Source organism: Thunnus albacares, chromosome 7, assembly GCF_914725855.1.
Source record: "Thunnus albacares chromosome 7, fThuAlb1.1, whole genome shotgun sequence".
NCBI classification, from domain to species: Eukaryota; Metazoa; Chordata; class Actinopteri; order Scombriformes; family Scombridae; genus Thunnus; species Thunnus albacares.
In genome coordinates, this window is record NC_058112.1 from 4477280 (window position 1) to 4489678 (window position 12399).

Below are 12399 nucleotides of genomic sequence, written 5' to 3' on the forward strand. Positions count from 1 at the left end.
GTCTAGCTGCCATCACTGCTTTTCTAGCGCCACTAATCTTGCCTATAGCCACTAGTTATATTCACTGCCACATCTACCATCAGCTAGATGTTGAATACAATTGTGTAGGCATGAATAGTGTATGTAAATATGTAGATTAACAGCATTTTATGAAATATGAATATATTGTGCTGGATCTCTGCATTGGTAGGAACATGCATCTGATCATTATTGGTATGTATTACCCTCCAACTCAGTAAATATTAATACTTTTACAGACATTGCCATGCTCTGGTCACTGTAGGCCTCTTCTGAATTAATAGTAATGAGGGGATCTGAACCTGGACATTTTCCGTTAGCAGTTAAAGGTAAAATAGTCACAAACAACACTGTTCACCCATGTAGTTTGTTGCATTCCACCACATCTGGTCTTTTCTGCCACACCATGTAATTTCTATCACAGCACATATTTTTACATAAAATGTATAAAAATAACAGAGTCCCACTAATAATGCTTTATTGAAAATTGAGCAATTATGGTCACAATAGATTTACAGAATTTGAAAATAATTGTGCACTGTAAGAAAAAATGTCTGAAAGATTTCATTGATGCAGTTTTACATTGTTTCCCATGTAAACAATGGGAAAAATTATCTTTAAAATCCTGAAAATTCATGAATTTATATATTGGGGCAGATCAGTGTGACAGATTTCCTGAAATATTTTGGAATGTCTGTAATTTTGTTTTAAAAAATCTGTTATGTTGTGTGATGGAAATGATTATTTCCCCTGAATGTTAGAATGAAATGCCAAAATTATATATCATTTTAAGTATTTTGTCACAATCAGAATGGATTAATAAAGCATATCAATACATTTCTATAAAAATGGTTAGATTTTCAAAAAAAAATCCCAGACCATAGTTGAAGAATTACCCATATACACATCCAAGAATATAATATATTAAATGGTAACCCATTTAAAGTGTATTCCTGCAGATGGCAGGTACTGCATGTCCTGCTACTCTACCAAGACAAAGAGCCAGTGGCTATGGGGCACAAAAAATGACAGAAGCATAAATAAATAAATAAATGCAGAAATGAATAATTAAATAAATACATGTAGAAATACAGAAATAAATTAATGTAGAAATGTAGTAAATGAGTAAATTATTTATGGAAATGTAGAAAATAAATCCAATATATTAATTTAATTATGTCCTTTTCCATTAAAAAAAACATTTTTTAAACTTATTTATTTATTCAATCATTTATTCCTGCATTTATTCATTTGTTTATGCTTATGTCATTTTTTGTGCTCCGTAAGTGGCGTCAAAACGGAAAGAAAAGTCGGAACTAAAGACGCACGTCGGAAATCGCGACGAGACATTTTTAAAGTGACACAAAACGTCATTGATTTGGAGTATCGACTAGCCGAGCTTGGTAAGTTCAAGTGTCACAATTATTCTATGTGATATTGATATGAAATAGTCATAAGTTGATGTTCGAGTCTGCTCAGCATCTGAAAGTATTAATATTCTAACATGGCGGACTGACAGCTTTCCTGGATGCTAATGAAGCTAACGTTAGCCGTTTTGCAGCAAGCAAGAAAGGCACCTGCGTGTCCACAGCCTTACAGAACAACTATCTGAACCTCAGCAATAGATAACCAATGTATCTGACTGTTATATTGCAGATTGATTGTTGTATTGGTTGATTGTTACGTCGGTAGCCGAGTGTGTCCTCTATCTTTAAATGCTAGCCTTCTTAAGCGGCTAATGTTGTTATTGTTGCAGTGTACGGCTGGAAAGGTAACTGATACAAGGTAAAAGCTCAGATCTATTAAACAGACACCTGTCGTCACCTCATTACAAATTGTTTGTGGTATCCTTACTGGGTTCCTGAGCTGTTTTCGTTGAAGAGAAGTTCGTTAAATTGCTAATATCTTCAGTTACATGTGATGATTAAAGGTGGCCACAAGGGAGAGCCAAAACCTAACATGTTGACTTCAGATTAGCCTTTTAATATTTAAACATAACAGTACTAGAAACATAAGTGAAAACATCTCCTCTCAGGAATGTGACCTCGGTTCATCTTTTGTAATTCATTTCTCCTGCTGAGAAAATACAGACGGGTGACAAATTAAAGGACATCTGGTCCAGGTCTGAATGCTTGGCCCCTACAGTGAGGGTATCTGGTGGCTCTGTTATGCTTTGGGGGTGTTTTGCTGGCATGATTTGGGATCACTTGTCCCCTTAGAGGCAAGGGTCACTGCAAATCAATACAAAGTTGTTCTGAGTCATTACCTTTATCCTATGCTGAAACATTTCTATCCTGATGGGAGTGGTCTCTTCCAGGATGCACCAATTCACAGGGCATGAGGGGTCACTGAATGGTTTGATGAGAAAATCATGTGAATCATATGTTATGGCTTCACAGTCACCAGATCTCAACCCAGTTGAACACCTATGGGAGATTTTGGACTGACTTGTTAGACAGCGCTCTCCACCACCATCATCAAAACACCAAATGAGGGAATATCTTTTTGAAGAATGGTGTTCATCCCTCCAGTAGAGTTCAGAGACTGTAGAATAATTGCCAAGGAGCATTGAAGCTGTTCTGGTGGCACATGGTGGCCCAACACTTTGCTAAGATACTTTATGTTGTTTTTTCCTTTAATTTGTCACCCGTCTGTATATAAGTAGTGATTTTATGGGAAATACATGCTGCCAGATTATTCATGGATCTGTTTTGTAAAAATATGGGAAAAGCTCTCGCTTTCTGTGCAGCATTTAACTGCCTTTGACATTGCATTTGTGACATTATCAACATTGTGCAGCTTGTTTCAGTGAGAAGCCCTGCTTAAGTTTTCTATGGCTTACAGGAATTTCATTTTAGTCATACAGAAACTGAACAGAAGACATTTAAGAGTATGGTGGCAAAAATCCAAATGTCAGGAAAGTTTTATTGATTCATTATTTTATTTTTGTCTAGATATGCAAGATATGCATGTGACCTGACATTACAGCAACAATCAGTCTTTTTAGAAGCTATTTTACTTACTTTCTTGTGCTTTTATGTTTTGATCACTGAAACATTACCATTATAAAGTCAAATTAATGTTGGATAGAGCTGCAACAACGCTATTAAATTAAGCGATTAATTGTTTGAAGTCATTTTTTAAGAAAAGATGTCCAAATTCTCTGATTCCAGCTTCTCAAATGTGAATATGTTCTGGTTTCTTTAGTCTTCAATGACAGTAAACTGAATATCTGTGGGTTGTGGACACAACAAGACATTTGAGGACATCACCTTGGCCTTTGGGAAACATTGATCAACATTTGCACCATTTTCTGACATTTTATGGACCAAACAACTAATTGATTAATCGAGAAAATAATCGTCATATTAACCATTAATGAAAATAATTGTTAGTTGCAGCCCATGTTTGATTGGTGAATATAGTAGTAACATGTTATTACCCTGTCCATTGGGAGTTGGCATGTTGATTTTGAAACTTTATTTCCTGTGCACCACTGAATCGTAGTCTGGGGTTGTTTTGAGCAGTTAACACTCACAGGTAATTAATGTGCAGTAGTCGATAGCGGTGGTTTTAAAGGATTTTGTAAATGGTGTTGCTCTGGGGACACAAGTTGAGTTTTAATGGATTAGATTGATTTATTCCCTCGTAGGACTACATAGCAAAGGAATAAATCAGTTGAATCCATGAAAATTGTCTGTGTGGGTCCCCGGAGGAAAACCACTACTACAGACTTCCTCACTTAGTAGTCTATAAGGGCAGAGCAGAAAGACACTGTGTCCACTCTTGAGTAAAAAAACATAGTTTAAAAAAAGCGTGTGTGTTCGTGTGTAGGTGTGTTGTAATGGCAGGGGGAGGGACAGCCGGCGTCGACCTCAGCAGGAAGTTTGTTTCGGAAGCAGAGCTTGATGAGAGGAGGAAGAAGAGACAGGAGGAATGGGAGAAAGTCAGAAAGCCTGATGACCCAGAGAGTAAGAACACACACATTAACACAGATCCCAAAAGAGAAGAAGACAACACACCAAACCTCTACAATACACACAGCTGTGCACACATCCACGTATTTGTTTGTGTATTCCTCAGACGCCCCAGAGGAGGAGTATGACCCACGTTCCCTCTTTGAGCGACTTCAGGAGCAGAAAGACAAGAAGCAAGAGGAGTTTGAGGAGCAATTCAAATTCAGTGGGTCTTTGTCTCTGGGTTTCTCTTTGTTATAAGTGTCACTTTTCCTCTGCTGCTGAGTTAGTGGCTCAGTGTTATAAAGATCAGCAGTCATGACAAGGATATGTCAAAATGTCAGTTTTATTACGTGTTTAGCTACTTCTCTTTACTTTGCAGATAAGGATAGGTTTAGAAATATATTACTTATAATAGAGGCACAACAACAATTTACATTTACTCAAGTATTGTATTTGTTCTAGAGTATTTACATTTTATGGTACTTTTCCACTACATTTCAGAGGCAAATGTTGTACTTTCTGTTCCATTACATTTATCTGACAGCTTTGGTTAGAAGTTACATCATAAAAATCATATTATATGCTTAAAATACTTGTCTAAAACTGTGTCTAGTTGGGGCCGCTTGTTACGTTTCACATGTCTGAGCTGTTAACAGTTTCACCAAAGACATCTCTCCTCTAAACTTCTCAAGTGATTTTATTTAATAACTCTTCAGGCAGCTAAATAGGAGGCTAAATGATCTATTATTTCACATTAAGCAAAAGACTTTACTATTGTAGAGTAGCTCTAGGTATCTTGTTCAGCTTATTTTAATTACTACCACGACATAATCACAGAAATATTCATAGCCAACGGTATCTGTTTAAAGTTTTCTTGCCACTGCTCAGAAGTTATCCTTAGTTGAAAGTTTTTTCTGCATTTCACTGCAGATTTGCAGCTATGCAACACCATATCCTATCATTCCTTCCTTTCTTCCTTTATCATTTTAATAGTTTTTGGTAAAGAGATGGATTGGGAAATAACTCACACGTATTTATTTCAAGTAATCATAAAACATTTTTTTTTCCAAACAATTCTGAAGGCAGCAGTGTTCAAAATGAACAATAAATATCACACATCTATTAACAGCACACATGCTTTACTATCTTCATCCCTGAAGTTTATCATTCGACCGCCATGTGTTGAGAGCATGTTTGTTTCCATGGTGACAGAGAACATGGTGAGGGGATTGGACGATGATGAGACCAGCTTCCTGGACGAGGTCTCCCGGCAACAGAGTCTGGTGGAGAAGCAGCGCAGGGATGAGGAGAAGCAGGAGCTGTTGGAATACAGAATATCCTTTTTATTATGCGCTCATTTTTAAAGAAAACCTTTTCATTAGCCGTTAGTATCACTCAATGATTATTTTCCCTTTCATCTTTTATTTCCCCTTTTAGTGAGCGATAACAGATTTTTGCAGGTTTAAAATAAGTAATGAGCACTTCATTTGTCTTTTGTTATTTTGTTGTTTATGAAATGACAATTGGAAGAGACAAGTCATAGAGAAAAAAATATATCAAAACAAGTATCCATTCAAACTGATAAGTAAACACTCAAACTGCCCCCAGAGCAAGTCAGTCAGATTCAATGCTTCCCCAAACTGAATACACATCAAATCCAATGCTAAAATTAAATTAAAATCAAAAAAGCATTTCAGTGCACCCCAGGATACTAGGATAGACACTATTTTATAGAAATAGTCATTCATTATATAAAATAGTATCTATCCTGGTGTGCGCTGAAATGCTTTTTTGATTTTCTGTAATTTGCCCTGCATCAGCTGGCACCCAGGAGAGAGGCATCGCTGTGCACGGGGTATCTTTGGTTTTTTACTAAAATAAACCTGTTAACACAATATGTATCATCATACAGACCAGAAACAATAAAACTCAATAATTTGAATGATGCTGAGATTACCTGCCAACCCGCACGCTGCCCCACTGACCAGCATGCTTTTAAAACAAAGGAGAATTTTCATTTTTGTATTGCAGTGCAGTATCTTTTCTGTAGACATTCCCTGCTGGGTTTCAGCTTTACTTTTCTAGCTCACTCACCCCTGTTGTGAAAATGTGACTTTATTGTTTGTGTCAGCGACAGGCGACTGTTGTGAGGTATCAGCTGGGCCACAGACCTGTTAGTGCTGATGCAGTTAATACTTCCTACTGAAAGAAGTTGATAGGAGTCATAAATTATTGTTGCACTTGTAACGACTATCTCATACATTTAGGTAGTCGATTAAAGAAGACAGATTGATTTTTTTTTTTTTTTTTTTTAACTTGTGAGAATTTTACAGCATGATTTACACACACAGTAATATGTCTAATCAGACATAATGTAATAGATCAGAGCCAGGTGTCCTACAGCGAGTGTCCATTGTGATGAGTGTGACTGTAGTTTTCTCCATACAGTATATTGTGTAGAGTTTTCTCAGTAAGTGTTTCAGTGTATCTCTCTATGCTAAACAGTAAAGCTGTTTGCTGGTAATTTCGTGCACTTCATGCTGTTTACAACAGTTGAAGGGCTTGCATGCTGCTAATATGGGAGTGTCTTGGTCCGTGTATGATAAGCAGCTTTATGTGTGTTGGCAAAGACAGGCACATCTCCAATGTAGTCGAGCTCCTGCTGGCACTGCATCATTACACACACACACACACACACACACACACACCTTCTACATATCCATGTGTCCATCCTCATGTATGATACCAGAGCCATGCTGTACATGAGTCATCCCACCTATAAACAGTGAAGGTATCTATCTTTATCCGAAAGACAAAATTATTACAACCAATGTCAATTATCTTCTTGTTGTAGCTTAATATTCATTCAGGTATTGTTATTTTGTTTTGTTTTGCTCTAACAAATCAGTAGCAAGTGATGTGTCTGTCCAGTCCAGTCTGCGGTAACGGTTGCTAGGAGCAGTTAACTACATTAACTACGTTTCTTTGATCACATTGATCAAATAAATATGTCAGTCTATGAGTTCTTATTTCTGTAGGTTGACTTTAAACGCTTGTACAGCTGATCCACATGCTTTTTTCATGAATGTAGTAGGAAGATTCCCTGTTCTTAATCCCGCCTTCTAAACTCTGATTGGGCAAAAGGAAGCCGCTATCAATATGCGCAAGCGCTGAGCAAACCTTAGGCCTGGGTAGCAATTTGGAGGTCTGCAGTCAGCCTTTCTGTTTGCCAAATCCCATCATGTTTTAACGGTACTATCACTGCATTATGTAACCTCAGAATTTAGCCCATGAAAGAACCGTAGACATTTTTCTTTCATCAGAGTCATCCAGACACTGACTGTTCTCTTTGTTTCTTCTCTACATTACAGCATATACAGAAAAACAGACATATTTGCATTGATACAGTTACTAGTTTAAGTGAAAGACTCGTTGTGTCAACAGTTGGTCAGTCTGTTGATCAGACCATCTAAATATATACAGAACTCTTATAACCTATAGGTACTGTGCTTCACATCAAAGTGTAAATACTCTTACTATATGAAATTCTTGCATGTCCATGGTGCACATTTGACCATGTGTTCAGTAGTTTTTCTTGTTGCTTGTTGCTCTCTGTGCGTTTCATGTGTTCCTGTGTGTCACACTCTCTTTGTTTTTACGGACAGACAGGTTTCTGACAGGCGGGTTTATCTGCAGATGATGAAGAGAATGGGTTGTCGTGGAAACTGTATCATAGGCTGGTAACTACGGTGACGATTTAAAGCAGTCATTTGCTGCTGTGAACACAAAGTACATGCACACACACACGCGTATACACACACACACACACACACACAGGTGCAGACCTCAGTTAATGCAGTGAAAACTCAGAACTGCTCATTTATACCACGCACATATCTAACGTCCCACGGTGTGTCTGCTGATCCGCATCCACCTGTCCCTTTTGTCTTGAACCTTGAGTGCTCTGTCTTTGTGTGTCTCCCTGTCCAATGCTTCTCTGTCACTGCATCTCGACCCTATTTCATGTCCCCTGAGCTATGTCTTGTTTTAGGCTCTTTATCTGTGTCACTCTCTTGTCCCTCCTTCTCTCTCTCCACCTCTCTGCCTGAGTGCTTTTCTGTGCCTGTCAGAACGGTGTCACTTCTTCCAACACACTGATGGAGAGCTGTAATGGCTCCCCCTGAAGGGAGGAAAGGCTGCAACTTGTTGAACCGCTGCTGAATGGGTCGTTTGTTTCTTTCTGCCCCTGAGCACCACTCTGTGTTCTCTCTCCAAGGCTCCATTATGGCTCATTCACCTTAACTCTGTACTGTCACAGTGCTCTAGCGAAGCAAGCGTCCGCTGACAGCCGCTCCGAGCCTGAAAAGAAGTCAGCACCTAAACATTCAGGGGCGGAGCAAAGGACCAGCCACCTGTCTCAGGCCCATTTATTGGCTGGAGCTGTCAAGAGACGCAGGTAGGTACACACAGACACACATCCTTTAAACCTGCATGTGTTCCATTTTTTTTGGCCACTTGGGGGCAGCAGAACAAGCTGTAAACAACATCAATATTTTATCAACTTATAAAGCTCATATGGAGAACTTTTTAGCAAGCAGTTGCCTATTTACAAATGCAGCAGACACGACACACATTAGCATTCATTTGGAGTCGTGTTTGTGTTCACTTGATGAATATAAATCAAATTTTCACTCTCCTTTTAGCTCTTTTTTTGGTCCACCAACTGCGGAGGGAAATTAACTCCTAAATGTACCACTATTTCCAACAATTATTTACTAACCTTATCAGTCTGTCCTTGAGCGTTGGAAAGGAAGTGTAAGTATGAGGATTTTTTTTGCTGAAAGCAGCAGCCAGCTGCAGCTGGAAGCGACGCGGATAAGAGCAGTGAGACCGAACTAAAACAATGAGCTGAAAGTCACTAACTAACAAAAACTCTGTAGCGCTGAGGGGAACTGCAGAGTCAATTGATAATTCTCTGTTGGTTTGTCACTGCAGTGGACCCCACTCGCATTGCACGTAATCCTTTGACCCATTGTTAATATGAAAATATTGATCAGAGCAGCTTTACATCTTAAGAATCTCTTTGTTCTCTCAACCAGTTCGTCCCAGTCGTCAGACAGCAGTAAGAAACAGAAGGTGGAAATCACAACGGCAACAACAGGAAACGGAGACAGACACACAGGTGGGCTGCAGCCTGAGGCCTAAAAGGAGGAATATCTTTCTGTAGTGGGTTTTCAGCTGTTTTCCAGATTTTCAGATTTTGAGTTGTGCATCATTTTGACAATTCCTTGAATTTCTAAATGATATAACTATCAGACCAGGAAAACATAAACTCCTACACAGCTCACTGCAGCAAAGATTGTGTGTTTTTCTTCTGCTACAAGCTGGAATCAGTTATTATTGAAAAGGGCAACCAACGTTTTTTTATAGTATAAGTGTGATGTAGATTCATTGGAACCACTTTTACTCTTATTTTAAGCAGCTCTGCCTCATAATAGAAACCTAAGAAAAGAAACTCACACAAAGGCCTAAACCTGAGTCTACATAAAGCCCAGGGTTGGCTTGACCTTGTTTCACACTCTTGTTAATACCACTTTTCATCCAAGGCAGTTTGAGGGCCAGTGCCTAATCTCAAATCTGGTTTTCTTTTTCATTGGTTAGATAATCCACTGAGTTGCCTACTCTCTGCATTTTCATCTCTGACCTTTTTAAGAAGAGCCTGATACGGCAATGTCTGCATGTACAAACTCTGAATCTGACTGTCTGTTGTGCTGTTCAGAACAGGAGGGAGGAGCAGGAGGAGAAGCAAGGGGAGCTGAAAATCAACAAACAGTCCCTGGCCTGACGGCGAAGACCCCCCCGGCTCCCCTGAGCTCCGGTCAAGGCGTGTTACATCTGCCATCAGCAGCCGTGTGTGTTGGAGTTTTACCAGGACTCTGGGTTTATTCCGGCAGCAGCGACTCTGACAGCAGCTCGGACAGCGAAGGTAGCGTGGACGCAATCATGTCGCCGTACCCCCGGCACAACAGGGCCTACAGATAGACACACAACTGCATACATATCTACACACACACACACACACAAAAGTCAGAAAAGCTAACCTCACACAAGATATGTACACACAGAGACAGATTAAAAGGTCAGACATACACACATATAGAGACACACACACACACACACACACACACACACACAGACACAACAGCCTACAGAAACACACACACACCTAGCAAACATTTTCAGTATTCCTGTTGTTTTCACAGCTGTGAGTTGAACTGTTGCTCTTTGTCACCAGACAAAGTTCAGCCCAGTAATATAATCCTAATAAACAGTAAGATTAAAACCAATTTTAAACTCTATTCTGAACTAAATCTGTGTATCTATTTGTGGTTTTGCTATTGTGGCACTCAAACATGACACCTCCACCCTTCCTTCCCTCAATCACATCTCACGCAGTTTAAGCCGAGCAACCAATCCCGCACTGCCTACCCCGACGACATCCCGCCCCCCCTACACCCCCCTCCCAACCCAAGCCACAGCGACTGCAAGCTGTGCTTTTGGCTGAGGGAACAGTGATTGACAGCTGTGGAGCAAGGAAGAGACTGCTTAGACTGTGTCACATGACTCACACCTTTTTTAGCTATGAGCAGCAGAGGAGAGCGGAGAGAGAGAGCCGGGGCAGGACGCTTCTCGCTCTCCTCGGGTTAAATGCAAAGTCTGAATTATTTTGAACATATTATTTGTGTGATGTAATGTGTTTTCTCAACAGTAGTTTGTTTCAAAGTCACATCGTTGAGAGATGCTGGACTGTTTGCTGCTGTCTCAGGCGTTGGAGCTTTGTTTTGTTGGTCAAAGTCTGAGCAAAGAGAAATAAAGAGCTTTCCCTTGTACTGTGTCTTTACTGTGTCACAAAGAGCTTTTATTTGCAGGGTAATGAGACTGACATTTTTTTAAATATCAGGAAGCAATTATATATTGTAAACAGTGCATTAATTCAACCTTTTTCGGTCTGGTACTCATTAGGCACCAGCAGATACCACTTCCTTGGGTTAGTGGTTCTTAGCCGCTTCGGATTGTGATGAAGTCTACATCTGACCTCTTAAAGGTTAGGTTCACGATTTTTTAAGTCTGTCTTAAAACAATAGTCAGGTGCCCACAAGAACATTGAAACAGGCTTCGCTCGCTGTAATCATTCCTGCCGTACCTTTCTGTAAGGACTCACTGGAAGGATGCAGGTCTAGATTGTCCCTCTCACCTGTGGTGTTCCATAAGGATCGGTTCTCAGCCCTTTCCTGTTTACCCTGTACATGCTCCCCCTTGGACATGTTATCAGCAGACGTGGGATGTCTTTTCATCACTATGCTGATGATACCCAGCTGTACATCAAAAAGTCCTTCTGCAGCCATGTCATGCATCAGGAGATAAAGCACTGGATGAACACAAATTTACTCCAGTTAAACAGCAGCAAAACTGAAGCTCTCCTTATTGGCACTCCACACCAGATTCATCTGAGGGCAGCACAGACCCTAAACTCTTAAAAAAAAAAAAAAAAAAAGCCTAAAAATTTTTCCATTCAGGAAGCCTTTTTCATCTTAATTCATTACTATTTTCTTTATATTGTGTGTTCTATGTTATTTATACTGTAGCACTTTGAGTTTCACTATGAATGAAAATGCGGTAAAAATAAAATGCATTATCATTATTATTATTTATTATACTGACCATTAGAAGATCCCTTCCTTAATCAGGCACTTTGAAGGTAAGTGACGGGTAACAAAATCCACAGTCCTTTATTCATGCAAAAGTTTATTTAAAAGTTTATCTGAAGTTAATACAAAGCTTCAGCAGTCTGAGTCAGACAAATAAAGTAGATATCTTCCAAAATTACTTTTTTGTATCAAATTCCCCTTCTGTGTTTTCCTGTTGAGCTGCAGTGGAAGGATAGTCACAAAAAGATGGGATTTGGTCCGAAAAAAAAATGAATGTGAACTCTGAATGATATCCACCTGATATGGCTCATTTGGATGACTGAAACCTCATTACCTTCAGATAAACCTATGAATACATTTTAAACAAAAACAAGGCTGTGGATTTTATCCCCACACTTATATTGAAAGTGCATTATGAAGGGATCTTCTAATAATCAGTATGAACAGGAGGAATAATTACAGCAAGAAAAACCTATTTCAGTGTCCATTCAGGCTCCTGACTGTTGTTTTAAGACAGATTGGAAAAACTGAATCTATCTTTAAATGGTCCATGTGGGCAGAAATTATGATTGAGCATCAACGATTCTTCCATTTCATTTGTTTCATCTGAAGGATTGGCGGCAAGAAGAGGTTAAAGTATCCAGTACTGCACAGCGCAAAAGGCAAAGTGAGAGACTAGTCAGAAAACATGTATTGATCCCTCAGGAAAAAAA

The 12399-nt window shown here is 39.3% G+C and overlaps 1 protein-coding gene across 2 annotated transcripts; it reads left to right on the forward strand.

Moving 5' to 3' along the window:
* The first annotated feature begins 1316 nt into the window (after window positions 1-1316).
* On the forward strand, window positions 1317-10867 carry psme3ip1 (proteasome activator subunit 3 interacting protein 1). Of its 2 annotated transcripts, XM_044357546.1 has the most exons (8): window positions 1317-1421; window positions 3853-3989; window positions 4102-4200; window positions 5190-5311; window positions 8294-8433; window positions 9077-9159; window positions 9757-9963; window positions 10434-10867. In XM_044357546.1, the coding sequence occupies exons 2-8, from the start codon at window positions 3863-3865 to the stop codon at window positions 10436-10438; spliced, it is 783 nt and encodes a 260-aa protein (XP_044213481.1). In that variant the 5' UTR covers window positions 1317-1421; window positions 3853-3862; the 3' UTR covers window positions 10439-10867. The 2 variants fall into 2 exon arrangements, with proteins under 2 accessions (XP_044213481.1, XP_044213480.1); XM_044357545.1 differs by lacking the exon at window positions 10434-10867 and having other exon boundaries at window positions 9757-10054.
* Window positions 10868-12399: the final 1532 nt, after the last annotated feature.